This window comes from Agelaius phoeniceus, chromosome 10 (genome assembly GCF_051311805.1).
Source record: "Agelaius phoeniceus isolate bAgePho1 chromosome 10, bAgePho1.hap1, whole genome shotgun sequence".
In the NCBI taxonomy this organism is placed as follows: Eukaryota; Metazoa; Chordata; class Aves; order Passeriformes; family Icteridae; genus Agelaius; species Agelaius phoeniceus.
The window spans coordinates 25,697,300-25,718,327 of NC_135274.1; the positions used below are offsets into that span (position 1 = coordinate 25,697,300).

The following is a 21,028-nucleotide window of genomic DNA, read 5'->3' on the forward strand; positions in this document are numbered from 1 at the left end:
TTTATATAATATATATAATGTAATACAATATACTATGTATAATAATATTTATATATTAATATATAGGATATAAGACTATATTATGTTGTATATATTATGTTATATGTAAATATATAATAGATATATCTATTTCTATTATATATTTTTAGATATAAATATATAAATAATTTTAATTTTTTTCCCCTAGAATTGCTATGCAAGAACTCTCAAATTCTTCAGAATATTCCCATGAATTCCCTTGGATTCTCTTCCTGGCTGGTACCTGTGTGTCCTTCTTGTCCCTGGTGGATCAGAGCCTTTATTCTGTCATTCTCTCAGAATATTTTTCATTACTTTAAACCTTTCCCTGGCAGCACCCAGGCTATGAGCTGGAATTTAACAGAAAATTGACAGAACAGTCCTAAACCAGCCCCAAAATCAGCCTGCACACGATCCAGGAGCCTGAAATCCTAAAAGATTTTTTCCCCAGGAGTCACAGAAGCACCACAGCACACAGAGCTTGTGTGTTCCAACAAAGGAAATTTTATTTCAACCACAAAACTTTGGTTTGGTTTCTTTCTCACTGCCATGGGGAGATGGAACTCCAAACAGAGAAACTCTTGGTGGGCAGCACACGAGCCTGGAAACAAATAATAAATAATAATAATTGTATTAATGTCAGCATTTTAAATGTCATTACATTTATTAAAGTTATACATTTTATAATTATATCAATTATTAATTTTATTAGTGTTTGTAATATGATGAATATTAATAGAACTTGTGGACATTAATGAGGTATCTGCAAACAAAACCAGCACTTGAACCTCAGAGCTCAGCTGCTCCCTGGGTGAACATTTCCCTTCTGCTTTTCCTCCTTCTTTAAAATGTGAAAGGATCAAACCCTGCTGGGACAATTGTACATTAATGTCACTGCCATACTTCAGTCTGAAAAAACGTTTGGTGAAAATCTCCACGTTTTCATCAGTGATATTTTCCAAACTGGGGTTTGAAAGGAGCAGGAGGAGCTGATCAAAGCCTGTGACACAAACTGCTACATGAAAGTAAAAATACAATTAAAAATACAATTCGAAACTTTGTAAAACACAGTTCCAGCCTTGCCATTCTAAGTGAACCTGTTCAGTTCCCATTAAAAAAAATTATAAGGATAAGAATCAGTTTAAATAACAATCTGCTCTTGTGAAAAACCAGCTCACCCTACAAAGAAAATTCCACCTGTGTGAAACCCTCACTCCCCAAGAGACAAAAAATGTAAACTCTGTAAAAAGAGAAAAATGTGAGAAACACACATTGGTCATTGCCAGGCAATTAGCTGAGTTTCATTAATTCACTAATTAATTAAAGTCACACAGAGCACCTTCTAATAAAAGGTACTCCATATAAAAATCAACTCTGTAAATGAAAATTCACCTTTTCTACAAAGAAAGCCCCACATGTCTCTGTCTATTAGTACACCCAACCAGGCTAATTAACTCATTAATTACTGAGATCATTCAGGAGAGCAGAGACCTGCAGGGTAAACCCAGCCCAGGATCCCATCCCAGACTGGTTTGGACTGGGAGGGACCTTGGAGGGACCTTGGGGCTCCTCCAGGGACACTTCCAGCCTGGCCTTGGGCACTGCTGGGACCAGGGGCAGCTCTGGGAATCCCATCCCAGCTGGGAACCCCTTCCCCAAACCCCACAGAACCCATGGAACTCCGGGAATGCCTTCCCCAAATCCCATAGAACCCATGGAACTCCAGGAACCCCTTCCCCAAACCCCACAGAACCCCATTCCGGGAATGCCTTCCCCAAACCCCACAGAACCCCACTCCAGGAATCCCTTCCCCAAATCCCATAGAACCCATAGAACTCCGGGAACCCCTTCCCCAAACCCCATAGAACTCCAGGAACCCCTTCCCCAAACCCCACAGAACCCATGGAACTCCAGGAATGCCTTCCCCAAATCCCATAGAACCCATGGAACTCCAGGAATGCCTTCCCCAAATCCCACAGAACTCCAGGAACCCCTTCCCCAAACCCCATAAAACCCCATTCCAGGAATGCCTTCCCCAAACCCCATAAAACCCCATTCCAGGAATGCCTTCCCCAAACCCCATCCCACTGCTCACGGGTGCTGGGAATGTTCCCCTGGCTCTGCCCCATCCCCTGGGCTGAATTCCCCCTTCCTCCTCCTCCCAGATTGATTTTTGCAGCAGTTCATGAGCAGTAATTAATATCCAGGCAGGAGGAAGGAGAGCAGGGTTCCCACTGCTTGGAGATGTTTATTATTTATTCCTCTTTAAGCCTTGTTAGATTAATCCATTTTAAATTACCCCATGCTGCCAGGCACAATTATTGTAATTTATTGGGATCATCCTGGTGCTTTATTTCCCTCGGATGTGAGCTGGGGGCTGCTCCCCCAGCGCTCCCAGGAAGCTGCAGGAGCAGCATTTCCTTCTCCAGAGGGAACAACCCAGCCCAGCCTTCAGGCCACACTGATTCCTTTTTAATTTCCAGCAGAGAGGAATCATGGAATGGTTTGGGATCCCCTCCCCTGTGCAGGGACACCTTCCTCATCCAGCCTTGGACACTCCCAGGGGTTGGCAGCCATAGCTGGGATTCTAAGGACAGAATTCCTGCTCCCTGAGCCTCTCCTGCCTCATTTCCCAGGGGGGAATGGCTCCTCCTCAGCCATTCCTCAGGTTTTCCAGGGAAAAAAAAAATCCTCCAGCTCTGCCCTGTGTCAAAGACTTCACCTCATTTCTTTAGGAAAACCCCACGTTTTTGTTAAAAGCTGCAGCTGCCATTATTCCATGTAACTGCATGAGGGGCTGGGAGTCCATCAACAGCCACTGTAAATAGCAGCACCTTAAATAACACCACCTTAAATGATATCACTAAATAACACCACCTTAAATGATATCACTAAATAACACCACTTTAAATAACACCACCTTAAATAACAGCACTTTAAATAACAGCCTTTTAAATAACACCACTTTAAATAAAAGCACTTTAAATAACACCACTTCAAAAAATATCACCTTAAATAATACCACCTCAAATGATATCACTTTCAATAATATCCCCTTAAATAAAATCACTCCAAAAAAATGTCACTCCAAAAAAAACCCACCTTAAATAATTTCATCTTAAATATCACTTCAAAAAGTATCACCACCTTAAATGATATCACTTCCAATAATATCATCTTTAAATACCACTTTCAATAATGCTGCTCTGACCCCAGCACCCCAAATCCTCCCTGCACTGAAGGGTTTCATCAGAACTCCCAGGGGAAATGCAGCCACCAGGAAAAAAAGAGCAATTTTTAAATGGAGGAGGGAAAAGGGGCTCTTTGGATGAAAACAAATGGTCCTGGACCAAAGGATGGCCTGGGGACAGGGACACAAGGGGAGCTTCTGCTGCCATAAGCCTGCACTGAGCTGAGTTCAGAGCTCAGCTCCTACCCCAATTATGAACCTCCCTCAGCAAGTCAGGGCATGGAATTCAGTCTCCTCTAAGAGCAGCCCAAATCCCAGCCTTTCTCTGTGAGTTTTCAGCTCTGGAGCTTAGGAACAATCCAACAGAATCACCTCAGTGCTGCTCCATCAGATCTCTGTTATGTGAATTTTGTGCTTTTGAATTCCAGGCCGTGCCCTGCCAGCCTGTGGGCAAATAACACCAGGACATTCCCTTTTCCTGCCATTTACAGAACTCTCCATATCACCAGGATATTCCCTTTTCCTGCCATTTACAGAACTCTCCATATCACCAGGATATTCTCTTTTTTCTGCCATTTACAGAACTCTCCATACCACCAGGACATTCCCTTTTCCTGGCATTTACAGAACTCTCCATTCCCTCTCCTTTCATGAGCAGAGGGTGAAACTCTGGAGTCGCCAGGGGCAGTTTCCCAACAGGGAAAAAACAACCTTTAAATGTTATTTAAGCAGTCCCACAGGGCTCCATGAGCTCCTCCAAGCTCTGGCTGTGCTGCTGAGGTCCCTCCATGACCCTGGCAATGGAGAAATTTCATTTCCATGGGTAACCAGGCCAGCCAGCACAGCCCAGCACCCCAGGCACGTCCCACAACATCTGCACTTGCTGCAGGAGAAACACCCAAAAACCAGGAGAAACCAGAACCCAGCAGGGCAGAAGCACAGGATGGATCCCTCACACTCCCCAAGCCCTCAGACTGCCCTGGACATCCAAATTTCTCCTTTTCCCTCTGGAATACCTGACCACAGCCCACACCCAATATTTCTGACACCTGGCAGATTAGGGCCTCGTGTTTACAGTGAAATAACCAAAACCCAGGAGAAACCAAAATTCCAGCAGTGTAGAACCCAGGGGCAGAGCCCCTCCGGCCCCTCAAGCTCTCAGACTGCCCTTGGAAATCCAAATTTCTGCCTTCAGCTCCTGCTTTTTCTCCCTAGAATGTTTCACCACAACCCACATCCAAGATCTCTGGCACTGGACACCCCGAGGCCTCGCGTTTGCACTGAAATGACCAAAAACCAGAAAGAAACAAAATCCAGGAGTGTAGAACCACAGGATAAATCCCTCACGCTCCCCAAGCCCCCAGACTTCCCTGGAAATCCAAATTTCTGCTTTCAGCTCCTGCTTTTCCCCCTGGGCTGTTTGACCCGGGCAGACCCAGCCCTCCTGGCACTGTGGTTATTTTAAACACACTTTCAATAAACTCCCCAAGTTGATGCAGTTGGAGACCTGCAAATAAACGAGCTCATTAAACACCACTGGCACTTAGCAGCATCTCTGGTGGCCAATCCCAGCTCGGGCAGGGCTGTAATTTATAACTTTGATGCCCATTTAATCTGCTCATAACCATCAATCTCTGATTTTTATTGCCCCGTTCTGCAGCCTGAGCAGAAAAGCTGCTCCAATTAGGCCCCCCCAAAGCGACTCTCACAAATAAATTCTGACTTTAACATCCCACAGCACAACTGCCTGGGATCCATTCCTTATTTCAGAAATAGAGGAGCTGGGGAAGAGCTTTGTGATGGCAAAAGCAGCTCCCAAGGGCTGGGGAGCAGGAGCTGCTCTGGGCAGCCCAGAGGGCACCAGGAGGTTTTGGGGTGTGACATCCCATGAGTGACCCCTCAGAAGGTGGGGGATCCCATAGAGCTGCAGCTGGCCCCAGGTTCAGCCCCCAGCAGGGAAATGGGGTGGCTGGAATGATGCTTGGAGCAGGGGAGGCTGCCAGGAAAATGAACCAGAGGGAGCCCATGAACACCCAGTGGTGCCAGGCTGCCACTGATCCATCCCCAGTCTGAGGAGCTGGAATTGTCATTTTCCCCTGGACACCAGCCTGGCTCAGAGCTGGAATCTGCACCCTCTGGAGCATCAGATCCCTTCTGCAAGGCTCTCCTGGGGAAGAGCATTTCCCACTGAGGGTGAAAATCCAGCTTTGGTCCCAGCCAGGAAAACAGAGGGAGGCCCCTGAGCTCCTGATTCCTGGGAATGCCCCTGAGCTCCTGATTCCTGCAGCTCCTCCAAGGGAGCTGCTCTGGGCAATCTCTGGTGTGTCCATAAAAACCTCAGGCAGGGATCACAGCAGCAGCTCTGGAGCTGCTGCATCAAATCCAAGCTGGGTTTTCTACCTCAACAGCACAGATTGATCCCCTAGAAAAGCCCCACTTTGGGAATGTGAAACCTTCCTGGCAGTGCTGGGGCAGGGGATTTGCTCCTGAATCCCTTTGGTTCACTGGGAGGCCAATTGCTAACTCTGTTAGGCAATGTTGCAGTGATGGATTCCAAAAGGATGTGCAGGGCAATCAGGCTCTGCTCCTGAGGGCAGTAATTGGGTTAAGCTCATCAACAAACCCTTGAGAGCAGCAGCCTGGGAAAGGGAGAGCAGGAAGTGCAGCAAAGGAGAAGGGAAAAAATTATTCCGTGCAAAGGGGAAAATGTGAGTCTGTGGATTGTGCCCTTCATCTGACACCCTTAAAGTGACCAATGGGAATAGAAATGGCACAAAAATGGATGGGTGGGGCATTATGGAAGTGCCAGAGTCCTGGAATGGTTTGGAGGGACCTCAAAGCCCATCCAGTGCCATGGCAGGGACACCTCCCAGTGCCCCAGGTGCTCCAAGCCCAGCGTCCACCCTGGCCTTGGGCACTGCCAGGGATCCAGGGGCAGCCCTGGGGAATCCCATCCCAGCCAGGATTCCTGCCCAGCATCCCTGCCAGCCCTGCCTCTGGCACTGGGGCTGCTCCGAGCCAGCCCAGAACAATTCCAGGCAGGAGGAGCTCCCTGTGCCCCCAATATCCCAAACAATTCCAGGGCAGGAGGAGCTCCCTGTGCCCCCAATATCCCAAACAATTCCAGGGCAGGAGGAGCTCCCTCTGCAGCCTCCCCCTGCCCCAAACATCCCAGAACAATTCCAGGGACTGCCCCAGCAGCCACCTCTGCTCTCATTCCCCATTTGGAGCCATTACAAAAGGAAAGGGCTGGATTTGCTTCCCCTGCAGCAAAACAAAGCCCAGAATTCCAAATTCCAGCAGTACCAAAGAGAGATTTTCCCTGGGTTCAGCTCTGAAATAACGCTGGCATTACAGCCAATCCATCATCTATCACTGAATCCATGTCAGAATCCACAGGCAGGGAAATCCATCCATGCAAACGAGGAGCTGCTGGATTTCCATGGAGCCTGGAGTGCCACCTCTCCCCTCCAGCTTTCCCTGTGTGTATCCCTCATTCCTGACACCTTCCCTGAGTTCTTTAATCTAAAACCCTGGGAAATTTGCTTTAGGGAGCTCTTCTAAGCAATGCATTTTCTCACAGATTGAGAAGTCAAGGTTTGCTTTGGATTTCATCTTCATGGGGGTCTGGAATGCAGGGTGGGCAACGAGGGACACCCAAAAACCTCCTCTGGCCCAACAAATCCAAGCTGATTTGTCCCTACTGCTACACTGTAAAATAAACCCCAAAATCCATATACAAAAACATAAAATAATATTAGAAATCCATTTAATGCTTACCTGCAGACATTCTGGGAATAAAGTTGGGTTTTTAATGAAGTCCTGGAGTCTGGAGTTGAAGGAAATTTCCATCAGGATTGAGGGGACACCTGAGATGTCCCTCTGGGTTTGCCCCAGCCCCAGATGAGCATTTCCCCCCAGCTGCCAGGAGGCTGCTCCTTCCCTGACCTTTGTTTGATATATGATCTCAAATATCCATGATTATCATATATTCCATCCCATTGCAGGTGCCAGCTCCACCAGAGCTCAATCCCTGCCATTCCCAGCTGTGCCCACACACACAGAGCTTTGTAAACTCGTTAACAACTCCATTAATTAAGGGCTAACGTTGATTGGGATCATTTGAGGAGCAGCCCCGTGTTCACAGAGCCACAGCTGCAAAATCCAAATCCCAGGAAGAGCAGCTTGGGCTGAGGGAACAGAGCAGGAATTTTTTCCCTTCTGTTCCCTGGAGGCCCCAGCTTTGGCTTGGAGAACAGAGAGATTCAGCCCCAAATCCCAAAGAAATGAGGAAGTTTCCTTCCAAAGGTCAGGCCCAGCTGGATCAGACAAAACTCATCCACCAGAAGCTCCCCAAGCCCACCCAGGACCATGTGGAGAAGCCACAGAATCCCAGGAGCCCTGAGCTGGAAAAGCCCTCCCAGAGCACGGAGTGCAACCTGTGCCTGATCCCACGTCCAGGAGCTCCTGGGACACCTCCAGGGATGGGTGTGCAACCCTCCCTGCCAGGCCCTGAGCTCCCTTTCCATGGGGAAATTCCTGCTGGGGTCCAACCTGAACTTCCCCTGGTAAAACGCAGCAGAGAACACCAAGACTTCACCCAGCTTGGAGATAAATTCAGTCCAAGAGAAGGGAGGGGTCGAGGTGCTTTTCCCAAAGACTGGACTCTATCCCATGGAACCCCAGACTGGTTTGGGCTGGAAGGATCTTAAATCCACCCAGCCATGGGCAGGGACCCCCAAGCCGTGTCCCTGGGCACTGCCAGGGATGGGCACCCGTGCCAGGACCGAGCCGTGCCGGGACCCAGCCGTGCCGGGACCCAGCCGTGCCAGGACCCACCCGTGCCAGGACCGAGCCGTGCCAGGACCCAGCCGTGCCAGGACCGAGCCGTGCCAGGACCGAGCCGTGCCAGGACCCAGCCGTGCCAATCAGGCACCAAGCAAAGCCCAGCACCGCAGCCCCGTTTTGAGGTTTTGATCCCAATTTCCCCATTTCCCGACATCCCGAGGCAGCGCGGGGCGGTGCTGACCTCTAGTGAGGGATGCCTGGAAAAATGAGAATTCCCGGGGATGAATCTCCCGTCCCACCCGCCCGGCTCCAGCCCTGCCCCTCCTTGCAAAGGCTCCTCGGGCACTGGCACAGAGCAGATTCGGAGCAACTGGCACAATAAATCCCCGATTTCGAGATATTTTCAGTAAATGTGTCCATCACTGCCCCGTGAGGGTCAAAGCCCTTTCCACTGCAGCTCAGGGGGGAATTTGTCCCGCAGGATCCTGAAGGGTGCAGAGAATTCAGCAGTGAAAGTAAAACAGGAACTGCAGGGTTGGAAATGCCGGCCTGGAGGGAACAGCAAAGGAGCTGCTCCTCCCACCAGAACTCAGTGTCAGAGCTCAAGAGAAGCAGAAGAGCAAAATTCAATTTAAATCCCTCCCTCCCAGCAGTGGAGGCAGCTTTGCCTTTGGATCCTCAAAGAGAAACCTCCCCCAAACTCTCCACCCTTCTCAGGGAACAAAATATCCCAACAGCCCCCAACAGCAACAACAGAACCCTGGATAAGCAGAGACCACAGGCGCCAGTGTCCAGTGGAAGGTTTTATTTAAAACACCCAGAATTCACAAGTCTGCAGGGAAACCACCCAGCCAAGCCTCAGTGCTGGCCCTGAGGAGGCAGCAAGGACCAGTGAAAACCAGCACAGCTCAGGGGCAGGGAGCTCCCAAGCTGCTGCTCTGCTTCCCCACAGCGTCCTTCAGAATCCACAACTTTCACCCAAAAGGGCCTTCAGGAAAATGAGAGTTTTCCAGGGACATCAAAGAAATCTCCACTGAAAAGTCTCTTTTAAAACCAACTTTAAGACTGTGAGCTCTGCTTAAATTAAAACTATTAAATTAAGACTATCCTAAATCAAATGCAGCATTTTTATCCTAACAGACTCCACTCTCTGCAGCCAAACACGCAGCAAAGGCTCCTGAGCTTTTTGTGGCACACAGAATTCCCTGGAGCCATCCCAGGGACATTCCCCATTCCTGGGGCTCCACAAACCTCCTGTTCCTGCCCTGTACAGCAAGATCTGCTCACTTCAGGGACAATTTATCCAATTACCTCGAGGAGTAATTAAACCAAAGCAAAGTGCACTCTGCAGGAGCTCTGGGAACTCCGTGCTCAGCAAGGAGAAACGAGAGAAATGAAATTCCCACTGAAATGATGGGAAAATGATGAGTTCCAGCATGGAATTCAAGGCCTTTCCCTCTGGAAGCAAAACCCAGCTCTTGCTTTAACTCTTTCTATAGTTTTTAGTCATTAATTCTTTAAAATAAATCAGTTTTCACATTATTCAGGCTTGGAGAGGTTATTGCTGTTCCTGCCCTGGGATGAATTCCAAGGTGAACACCTTTTGTCCTTCTGGAATTGGAGATTGCTCTGCAACACTCCCTTGGGAGCTGCTCCCACCTTCTCCTCTCAGAAGAACAGAGCAGAGCAATGAAGGTGTCCATGAGGAGAGGCTGGGAATCCCCACCTCCATCCAGGCCCATCCCAGCCATTTCATGATGGACTTTTCCCCTTTCACAGCCAGAGCTCAAATCCTGGCCCTGGCCCAGCTACTCACGGAGCATTTGGGGCAGGAGGCCGGAGCAGCTGCTCAGAGGTTCCACAATTCCCCATCAGGATCTTGGCACTGCCCAGGGAGGAGGAGTTTGAGGCAATGTTTTAAATCTGGGATCTAGGCTGGCAGCAAAGCACGGAGCATCTGCTGGTGCTGGGCTCTGTGTCCCAGGAAATTCAGAGCATTCCTGCTTTTCCACAGGGCCAGGCTGCTATTTCAGCACACTTCTGTGGGCCAGGGTTGAGAAACAGGAGGAGTAATGAGCTGGGAGCTGCAAAAAAATAAAATTAAGACATTCCTCAGCTTCTGAGGCGGGCCAGCTTTTGATCCCTTTCCTTCATTCCATTTTTAATTATTGGGAGATTTCCTTCTGAGACCAAATCCCAGGAATTTCACTCAGAGGCGGAGTTGCTGGCTGTTAAAACCAGCCAAATTCTTTAAATAAACCCCTGATGATTCTGGCTTTGAAATGTCTGTGACCCCCTGTTAGTGATACCTGAGCTCCAAGCTTGGACAGGTATTTATTCCTTAAACTAAAGGCATCAGCTTTTGGCAGCAATTTTGCCAAATCATCTTCGTTCTGCCTTCTGAGCCTCTCCTGCTCTTCTGCTCTGCAAAAGAAAAGTGGCAAAAAGGTGTTTGCCCTGAGGGAAACCCTGCCAAGCAGGGAATGACTGGAATGTTAATTTAATAGTTTAATATTGTTATTTTAGTAGCTAGGAAATGCTCTGGGGTATCAGGAGAATGAGCCTGAGATGTGCAGGGATCAATAATTCAGTGGAAAGAAAGAGAGAGGCTGATTTCTGCAGGTTCCTTTTATTTCATTCCAAGATTTCAGTAGAAAGAGAAACCTTTTGGTTTTTCCCAGATTTACAACGTGCTCAGGGAGTTCTGTAACAACTTTTCTATCTATTAAACAAACTTTCATCCTTAAAATAAACATTACAATACAAAGATAATCCAGAAGGCAATAAAAGACTGCTCAGCAGTCTCAGAGTTCAGAAATCTACAAAAAAAAAAAGGTCCCTTTGAGCATCTGTGGCTCTTTTTGCATTGTGTGGAAAGGACACAAGCCCAAAGCTGTAAATACATTTAAAAAGTGGATTTTGCATTTAGACAGTGACAGAAGCAGCAGCAGTGAGCTGTGGGAGCTCTGGGTGAGAACACAAAAATGCTTTTGCTCAGGAAGCTCCACCTGTGAGCACAGGGGGCTGAGCTCAGCTTCACTCCAGGCGTGGGCAGCAGAGCCCAGGCAGGCCCTGAGCCCAGCAGGAAAAGGAATTTTGGCATTGCTAAAACACAGCAGAGGCTGAGGCAGTGCTGGAACCCCAGGGCTGAGAGGATCTTCCAGAGAGCTCCAGAGCAACCTCAGCCACCTGGCAGGGGCTTTGCTACTCAACTTTCCTTTCTGAAAGAAACAGGGGGACAACAATTACTGCAAAGCCTGGCCTGGGGCAGCCCAGACCCCACAGAACTGTTACACAAGGGTGACAAACACTGAGATGGGACAGCCCAGATCCCACAGAATCCTTGGAATTGTTACACAGGGGTGACAAACATTGAGATGGGACATCCCAGATCCCACAGAATCCCTAAAATTCTTCCACAAGGGTGACAAACACTGGGCTGGGACATCCCAAACCCCACAGAATATCCCTGGAATCCCTGAATTGTTACACATGGGTGACACACACTGGATTTGGGACATGTCAAATGCCATCAGTGCTGGGATTTAGGCTCCAACCATCACATTTTCTATCACATTTCAGTTGTGAGGCCACTGAAATAAAGGCAGGCAAAGAGGAACAGTGCCAGGAAAGGACACCTGGCTAATGCTGCCTCAAATATTGACTCACAGGAGGCAGGATATGAAACCCTGAAACAGACTGAAGGAAATAAATCCACCAGAAGTCAGACTGGAGAAATGATCTGCTTAATCCCTTCAGGACAAACCCTCCCCAGGGCCACTGACATTTGCTGGCTCTGTACTCACTCAGAAGCAGCTGCTTTTTGCAGTTTTGCCCTTTTCTTTGCAGACCAGTTGAGATCACCACCTGTAAGAGCAGCAATGAGCCCTGAGACCTTTAGAGCTGGGGTTTGGTGGCTTTGGGACCAGCACTGCCCCCAGGAGCTCTCAGAGCACTGAGAAAGCAGAAGAATGATTTCACAGAAGTAGAAACTGAGGTAAGGAGAAGCTGCAGAGACTCACCTGTGAGGTGATTGACAAAGTACAGCATGACCACAGCTAGCAGAGACACTGCAAAAGCAAAGGGGCAGCTTTAGTGACAATAAATGAACAGCTTTAACCCACAGCCAAGATCTTCGTGGTAGCTCTAACTCAGAGGAGTTTTCTGCTTTTGTAGATCTCCCTGTGTTCACAGCACGTGGTAATTCAGAAAGGATTTTAATTTTACACTTATAATTTACAGTTTAAAAGCATCATTTCTCTACTTTCACTCAAGTTTTTAAACACTGAAACTCTCCCTGCTTCAAGGAAACCCCAAGCACTTCACTGGCTGTGAGCTCACCCCAGCACTGCCCCAGCTGACCCCTCTAGAAGAGCAATGGTTTCTGGTTTTCAGCAAAGATGAAGCCAAAGAGCCCCAGGAAGGTCCCTGAGCCACTCCCAGCGGGTTCCACACTCACAGCACACACAGGCACTGAAGAAGACCTCCAGGAACAGGTATCCCCTGGTGTCCAGGATCATGCCAGCTGCTATGGCAATCACTGCCAGGCCCAGGTTCTGGATGGACTGCATGCTGGGACAGAGCAGGAACAGCAGGGGTTTCTTTTCTCAGGAACATGGATTTTCATTTCCTCAGGAAAAGCTCCTCAGTGGCACTGAGCCCACTGGAGCTGCACAGAGCCCATTTGCTGGGACATGGGGAAGCCAGGGCTGGGTTTTGCAGAAGCTCCTGTGCCTCCCCCAGCCTCAGGCTCAGTCCCAAACCCCACCCCAGAGCAGGCAGGAACTCCTGCTCCCAGCCTGGAGGAGCTGGAACCAGGACTGGGCTGGATCTGCTCAGATCCAGTGGTTGCAGAGTGCCAGGGATCAGGGCATGGCTTGGGATGAAGGACCCTAAAGTGGGACCACTCCCACTGCCCCAGGTCAGCTTGGCCTGGGGCACTGCCAGGGATCCAGGGAATTCCATCCCAGCCCCTCCTCAGCCTCCCAGGGAGGAATTCCTTCCCAATGTCCCATCTCAGTCTCTCCTCCTTGAGTTTAAACCATTCCCCCTTGTCCTGGCACTGCAGCTCCTTGTCCAAGGTCCCTCCCCAGCTCTCCTGCAGGCTCCTTTCCCTGGAATGCCCAATTCCCAATCTCCCATTATCCCTGCCCTGTCCCTGTGTCCCTCCATCCCTTGTCCAAGGTCACTCCCCAGCTCTCCTGCAGGCTCCTTTCCCTGGAATCCCCAATTCCCAATCTCCCACCCATCCCTGTGTCCCTCCATGCCTTGTCCCCAGTCCCTCCCCAGCTCTCCTGCAGGCTCCTTTCCCTGGAATCCCCAATTCCCAATCTCCCACCCATCCCTGTGTCCTGTCCCTCTATGCCTTGTCCCCAGCCCCTCCCCAGGTGACCCCACAGCCTCTCCTCCTCTCCAGGGTGGGGAACCCCAGCCCTGCATGCCCAGGGAGCCATGGAATACTCACAAGCCATAGGCAGTTCCCAGCTGGTGCTCGGGGACAACAAAGGCCACCATGGGCCACAGGGCACAGGCCAGCAGGGAATAGGCCAGGCCCAGCAGGCACTGGGGACACAGGGACACGGGGACAGGTCACAGCAGGGCCACCTCTGAGCTGCAGCCACAACAAACCCACACATTCCCCTCCCTTCCTCCCAAAATGAGCTCAAGAAATGCTCTGTGCAATGCAATTGTAAATAAATATCCACACCTGGAACGTCTTCTTCCAGGAATGATCCCTAAAATTAACTCTGTTAATTTAAATTAAAGGGCCTGAATGAGCACCCAGAGCTGCACCCCACTGGGAAAATGCTTGAAAACCAAAGTTTTTAATCCCTGCCCCACTGATGAGCACCACAATCCTCAGCTCCAAACAAACATTTCAGGAAATCTGCACTCAATAATGCAGATTTTTACTGAGGTTCCATCCAGCACATCACAGGCAGTTTGAGTAACAGTAATAAAGTTCAGAAATAAACTAAAAGAAAACATTTTAAGAGAAAAGTGTGCACCTGGCACAGGAATTTAGTAATGCAGTGAGGAACCTTTTGCACCTCACAACACACAGAATAATTCAGTGCCAACCCCATTGCTTATTTTATATTTATGAAAAAAATATTGGATATTTTATATCTATTTAGGTTTAACTCCCAGAAATAAATATTTGATATTTTAATTCTATTTAGGTCTAAATCCCAGAAATAAATATTTCTGTTATTTATTTATATAATAATTTATTTATATAATGAATCTTTTAATTCATATAATAATTTATTAATTTATATCATTTATATAATATACTATAATATATATTATATCTATAATATATAATACATAATATTATATATAATTATATAGTATAATATAATATTATATATTATATATTATATATGTAATATTATGTTTATTTTATATATATTATAAATACATATATTTATTAATTTATATAATAATTTATTTATATAATAAATATTCTGCTATTTTACATCTATTTAGGTCTAAATCCCAGAAAGAAATATTTGCTATTATATTTCTATTTAGGTCTAAATCCCAAACCCAAGTATTTGCTATTTTATTTCTATTTAGGTCTAAATCCCAGAATCAATATTTGGTATTTTATTTCTATTTAGGTCTAAATCCCAGAATCAATATTGGGTATTTTATTTCTCTTTAGGACTGAGTTACCATGGCTATCCAGGGGTTCCAGAAGGTGAAGGCCAGCATGATGTGTGAGGCCAGAGTGGTGACCACAGCACACAGCACCCAGATGATGTTCTTGCCAACCTTGTCCACCAGCAGGCCAAACACGGGGGACATGGGGGCTGAGATGATGTACACGATGCTGCAGGACAGGGAAATGCAGGATTTAACACCCCCAGAGTCCCTTGTTAATTCCAAGGCCAGGAGAAACAAAACATCCCCCCAAAAACTCCCAGGAATTTCGAATTCCCAAAGGGTTTGAGGACAGGAAGTGCTCAGCATCCAGCAGTGACAGACTCAGAGCCCAGCCAGGGTTTGCTGTGGGGTTTCACAGCTTTGGGCTTTGGCCTTGTCACAAATTCATCCTCAGACTACCCACACTGAGTTCCTTTAGTGCTGTCATTAAACTGCTTTTATCACTCAGAAAAGAATCACTAAATACTAAAAATAAAACCCTCCAGAGCTTTTTCTTTCCAGTGTGAACATCTGTTTTTAATAAATAAATCCACATTTCCCAGTTATTCCTTGGGTTGTGTGAAATTATTTCTCCACTTAAATGCAGCCCAACTCTCTTCCCACCTGCCCAGAGCCCAAAAAATACACCCTAAACCCTGGCAATGTTCCCTATTAAATCAACCACAATGTACCTGTTGATTGCACTGGCTTCTTGAGGGGAAAATCTGAATTTTTCAATAAAGAAAACCCTGAGGGAAGGAAAAAAAAATATTTAGGAAAAAGCAGACTTGAAGGACACGAAATCAAAGGTAAGTTAGATAAAGACATGAGGATCTCATTTACAAAAAAAATTAAATAGAGCTTTGACATAAATATCCAGATTCTCATCTATAATTAATTTAGGAGCTTGCTATCAGACTCCACAGATTTTAATTTAAGGATCATTCAAATTACACTTTGGGGAACACATAAAAAGTCCATAACCAACATTTAACCCAAATAATGAGGTACTGGGCTGTAAATATGGAAGGAACCCTAGAGGATCCCAAAGTCCACCCCATGCTTTAAACCTGCATCCAGTTTTAATCAGGAAATCAAACATTCCTCATGCCCCTGAGTTCATAATTCCCAAAGAATGTGAAGTTTTTCAGCATTTGGGTTACAAGCTTGGTGAAATTCCAAGGGAATGGCTGGAAAAGTGAGTGGCACTTACTTCCCCAGGCCAATGAAAGGGAAAACTGCAGCGTAGTAACAGACACAGATGACAAAGATGAGCCACAAGGACAGGGAGAAATCCTTCACATCTGTCAGCTTGATCACCTCTCCTGCAATGGGGGCAGACACAGCATGGCAGCAGGCAGGATGAACAAAGCTGGGATTCATCCAGTGATCCCAAAGCCCTCCCACACCACAGCCCTGGCTGCAGATTAAAGGTCCCTTTCATCCAAACCACGCTGGGATTCTACTGGATCTCAAGTTTAGTTTATTTTTAATTAGCCTGAGCTGTCCCACGTGGAAAACTCAACCCAGCAGACACTGGCAGGGAGGAGCTCCATGGTTCTGCACCCCTGCTAAAGGAAATCAGCTCCAAGGAAACACAGAACCAGTGGCACAAACTGCTGCAAACTTTTGTTTTTATAAATAAAGCAGGTGGCAGAGCATCTGCCTGCTGAGCTGGTGTTTAAAACTAAAACTCCATGTAAAAATGAGTTAAATTAGGATTAGAAGAGTGCCAGAGTTGAGCAGCAGGCACTGAATGAGCTGGAATGCAAAGCTGGTGCAGGGTGGCTGCAGGGTCAGCCCCAGCACTCACCTGTTTTCCCCTGCTCTTTACACAGCAGCTTCTCTGCCCTCCTGTCCAGGTAAGCCAGGATTAGAGCACAGCTCAGTGAGAACAGACAGGTGACCCCACCTGGGGAAGGCAACACCCCATGGTCAGTGTAAAAACCTCGAGCAGTGATCTGGGGTTTTCCAGCCCAATTACACCAGGTTTTGTTGGACATGTCAGGTACACCAAGTTTAGCACCAGCTCCAAGGCTCAAGAGCTGCACAGCTCAGAGGTTCAGGTTAAAACTGAACCCTGACATGTGGCACACACCTGCCTTGGAGCACAGACATGGACATGGATTTATTTGATTTCAGTCATCACCACCACTCCCCCTCAGCTCCTCATCTGCCCCTGGCAGGAACAGAAACAAACCTGGCCCCATTCCCAACACCAAATCTCCACACCCATGGCTCTGGAGCCCCAAAATTGTTCAAATTCCCCTTTTACAATCAGATAACCACAGGCAAGCTTTGACACTCCTCAGAAAATTTTTCAAGCCTGTCCTTTGCTCAGAGGATGTGAAATATTTCATCTCCACAAGACACAAACTTGAATTTGGCAACTCCAAAAATGCCACAGCATTTCAGAAGCTGCAGTAACCTGAGAGAAAATGAGAATATGATACAAAAGGTGCTGGAATTGCTCATTCTAAGCTCAGAGTTGTGCTGCTTTTAAGGGGTCAATAAATGCTTTAAAGTGATTAATGAATGCTTTTCAGAGATTAATAAATCAGTGACACCAACCCAGAACATCACTGACCTATGAGCAGAGCCAGGCCGAGGGTGCTGGGACCAGCAGAGCCCAGGAGATCCTGCACTCTGGAGTAGATCCATCCCATAATATTCATGTTCACCGTGCTCCCCTAGGCACAAGAGAGCCACGTGAAGAACCCAGCACCTCCCAGCTCCAGGGATTCACCAGGAGTGTTTATTAAAATGCCACCCAGGGGACAGCAGGGAAAAGGATCCAAGGGGTTCCCAGCTGGGCTGGTAACAAATCAATCCTTGCACCCAGGATACAACAGCACAAATTGAAATTTGTACAAGGCTGGAGGAGTTCCCACTGATGAGAAGGGCACAAACCCACGTGCATGAGCTCACAAACTGAGCTGGATTTAACAGATTTGATGAAACAAGATTCCCAGCAGACAGGACCAGGAAAAAGCCCCTTTTCCCTCCCTTTGCCCCCAGAGAAGGATCCATGGCTGCCACCACTGGTGAAGATCCCCCAGCCCCAGCAGGAAACACCTGCAGTGGTTGAAGGCCCCAAAAGGAGCCCCAAAAGAAGGAGCACAGCCCTTGTGTCCATGCCCAGCTGTGCTTGGTGCCCACTCACAATCCTGGCCATGCTGAGCTGCAATCCAAACACCAGGTTGAGCTCCTTGCCCTTGAACCAGCTGACTGCATAGGTGTTCTGGGCCACGGCCAGGGACTCGCCCCCAATCCTGCAAAACCAAACACAGCACTGCAGAAAGGGCTGGCCAGGGCAGAACTCCAGAGAAACCTGCCTGTGCACAGGTGATTAGTGCCTGTCTATGGACACAGGGCAACAGAAAGCAAAATGGAAATGCAGTGATCGAAGAACAATCCCAGAGGTTTTGATTCAGCAACACCTGCAAAGTCCTGGTTTTGGTTTTCTGACTAAGTTACACAAGGGAAAGAACTGGAGATCCTGCATTCCTCAGCTCCAGAGGGCTCAGAATGCTCCAGTTTTGGCTCCATGTGGCAGCACTTTCCTAGGAGAGCTTTCTAGGCTTGGTTTTTGTTGTTTTCTAGATGGCCTTACCTCAAAGAGCACAAATCTGCCCTTCCAGACTCACCCAAATATGAACCTGCCCACTTCCATCAGCCAGAAGGTATTGAACAGTGCTCCCAGAGCAAAAACCACCTGCACAGCAGCAAAGGAACATGGTAATTGTGCATTTCAGGCATGGAACAGAGCAGAACTGGCTGAAACAGGAACAAAAAGTATTTTCCCTTCCCACATCCATTTCCTGCTCTTTTTGGTTTTTGCTCCCTCTGCTGTTCATCATCTCCAGCCTGGCCCACCTGGGACTGTGTCATCCCCAACCAATTTCACATCAAACACACAAAAATGTGGATCCTGCCCACCATTTCAGCCACATTCCAAGGTGAAATGTGGATCCTTCCCACCATTTCAGCCACATTCCAAGGTTCCCCTTCCCAACAAAGCCCAGGGTTCTCCCATTCCAGTTCTCTAAAGTGAAACACAAACTGCAGGCCCAGCCCATCCTCTCCTTTGCACTCACCTGCCCAGCACACACAAAGATGCTGAATATTACAGTGCCCAACCTGCAAAGAGAATAAAATCACTTCATGCACAACCAGAATCCTTTTATTTTTTCCTTACAAAACTCTATTTTAGACCTGCAGCAGGGAAACGAGGGGAGGTGGATGGGCAGTTAAAAGGTCTGTGTCATAAATTGTGCAGCTCAATGATTCCCATAGAGAACAGGTGGTACAAGGGGCTGTTCTTGAAACAAATTTATTTAAGTTGAAAAGTAAGGGAAGCTCATCTATATTGTTAAAAAATCTTAAATTGAGTGGGAAAAATATTGAAGAGGTTTATTATAACCTTGAAAAGCTTTATATTATAAAGTCTAAACCTCCCCTGCAGTTTTAGCTCAGGGTTCCCTGCACATGAGAGCCACAAAGGCTGCACTCACCGGATCCCAAACACTCTGTCTATCAGGAAGCCTCCAAAGAAGCACAGCACCACGTTGGGCCACGAGTACCAGGCATAGAGGGCCATGAACTGGGCTGTGTTCACCTTCATGTCCTGCACAGCACAGGGGCAGTGGGAAAAACATTCCAGAGTGAGCATTCAGGAGGAGCCAAGCAGAAACAGCAGTTTCTGTAATCCACAGAATTCCTAGATGGGCTGGGTGGAAAGGACTTACTTTGTTCCAAGCCCTTCCACTATCAGGGGGTGCTCCAGATGGCCTTGGGCACTGCCAGGGACCCAGGGGCAGCCACAGCTGCTCTGGGCACTGCCAGGGACCCGGGACAGCCACAGCTGCTGTGGGCACTGCCAGGGACCCGGGACAGCCACAGCTGCTCTGGGCACTGCCAGGGACCCGGGACAGCCACAGCTGCTCTGGGCACTGCCAGGGACCCGGGACAGCCACAGCTGCTCTGGGCACCCCGTGCCAGAGCCTGCCCGCCCTCCCAGGGAACAATTCCTCCCTCAATCCCAAATCCCAGCTCCCATCTCCCCTCTGCCCCTGGAAGCCCTTCCCCGCTGCCGTGTTAGCCGATGCCCACACAAAAGCTCACTCTCGGTGTTTTTCAAAGCGCCCTGAGAGCCACTCACCCGCTGAACCTGCGTCTGCAGAGCGGCCGGGTTGTCGTAGCAGAAGTAGCTGCCTGCGGGGAGAAGGAGACGCCTCAGGGCTGTGTCCCGGCCCCCACACCCCAACTCCCCCCGCCACACGCAGCCCCCCGGCCCGTTCCGCACCGAATCCCAGGAAGCACATGAGGGCCAGGACGAGCAGGCGGTGCGGGAGGCGGCGGGGGTCGCAGGCGGCGGGCAGGGCTCGGGGAGGGCCGGGGGAGCCATGGGAGCCATCGCCGCCCTCAGCGCCCAGCAGCGCCCGCTGCTCCTCCGCCATCGCGCCCGCCTCACGTGAGCGCCCGCCACGTGACCCGCCCGCCACGTGACCCCCCCGCCCCTCACGTGACCCCGCCCCTCACGTGACCCGTTACCATGGCAGCGCCGGGCCGAGGCCTGCGAGGGAGGCCCAGGGAAAAGGGAACGTGAAACGTGAAATAAATCTAAAAACTGGAAACTGTGAAAAACGAGGGTCCGTTTTTTACATTGAGTAAACTTTTTAAATTTTGCCTCGTTAAAATTTAAAAAGTTTCCTGAAAAGAAAGTAGGAGACGGAAGTAAAGCCAAGAGCACACCTGCTATTCTGCAAACACCCTTTATTTACCATTTCTATTGCATCAGCCTGCTACATAGCCACAGACCCCCATGTCACCGGGATATTTTATGAAAAATCCCTTCACCAGGATTTTTTCTCCTGGGAAGCTTCAGCTTCTCCATGTTTTGCTCCTCTGGAATGTGATTTGGAGAACTGTTTATCCAGCATGTGAATTGTTTTTAATTAATGCCCAATCCCAGCCAGCTGCCCTGGAGCCCCTCCAAACACCGCGAGGCTTCTCCTCTCCAAAGTCATTTTTCTTGAGCTGTTTGCTCCAAAAGGTTCTTGCCATATTAGACAAACCCTTGAAAAAGCCACTTTGTTACTGTAAAAAGCTCCAGTCTGCCATCAAATTTCACCTTCTTGCACCAAAAATGACCTGAATCCCATGTACAGTATATAATAAATTGCTCTCTGATTAAAAGATGCTCTTTTTGAACAAAATATACTCTTAGTGAGGCACAACCACTTATGATTGAAGCCAAAGGATTTATTGACCTTTCCAAGGTAGTTATAATTTATTTACCTTTTCAAGGTGTAGAAAGCAAAGGGCTGAGTTTTACCTGAGATGCTGAACAACACATTCACCTCCCAGCCACTGTCATGA

At 48.2% G+C, this 21,028-nt stretch overlaps 1 protein-coding gene and 1 long non-coding RNA gene across 25 annotated transcripts; one reads left to right on the forward strand and one right to left on the reverse strand.

Moving 5' to 3' along the window:
* Window positions 1-434: 434 nt before the first annotated feature.
* Window positions 435-20,148, reverse strand: MFSD1 (major facilitator superfamily domain containing 1). Of its 24 annotated transcripts, XR_013183717.1 has the most exons (18): window positions 19,953-20,146; window positions 19,809-19,861; window positions 19,162-19,274; window positions 18,745-18,787; window positions 18,295-18,362; window positions 17,811-17,919; window positions 17,235-17,337; window positions 16,461-16,559; window positions 15,861-15,972; window positions 15,340-15,396; window positions 14,678-14,834; window positions 13,461-13,558; window positions 12,456-12,568; window positions 12,019-12,066; window positions 11,803-11,863; window positions 10,306-10,420; window positions 9,813-10,080; window positions 500-619 (listed from the first exon to the last, which is right to left on the reverse strand). XR_013183717.1 is itself a non-coding variant. In XM_054639338.2 (17 exons), exons 1-17 carry the CDS (start codon window positions 20,104-20,106, stop codon window positions 10,021-10,023), a joined length of 1,563 nt encoding a protein of 520 aa, XP_054495313.2. In that variant the 5' UTR covers window positions 20,107-20,146; the 3' UTR covers window positions 8,787-10,020. The 24 variants fall into 24 exon arrangements, 17 of the variants coding, with proteins under 17 accessions (XP_077040333.1, XP_077040334.1, XP_077040340.1 ...); XM_054639338.2 differs by lacking the exon at window positions 500-619 and having other exon boundaries at window positions 8,787-10,080; XM_077184219.1 differs by lacking the exons at window positions 9,813-10,080; window positions 10,306-10,420.
* LOC143694906 (uncharacterized) lies at window positions 18,311-18,819 on the forward strand. Its single transcript, XR_013183724.1, has 2 exons — window positions 18,311-18,606; window positions 18,649-18,819. It is a non-coding gene; the product is annotated as an uncharacterized LOC143694906 (long non-coding RNA).
* Window positions 20,149-21,028: the final 880 nt, after the last annotated feature.

Coding starts and splice junctions, on each gene's coding strand:
- MFSD1 (XM_054639338.2), bottom strand. CDS start 20,106: ATGGCGGAGGAGCAGCGGGCGCTGCTGGGCGCTGAGGGCGGCGATGGC. Junction 17,920..18,294: donor GTGGGCAGGTTCATATTTGG/GTGAGTCTGGAA, acceptor TTGGTTTTGCAG/GATTGGGGGCGAGTCCCTGG. Junction 12,569..13,460: donor CTGGGAACTGCCTATGGCTT/GTGAGTATTCCA, acceptor GCTCTGTCCCAG/CATGCAGTCCATCCAGAACC.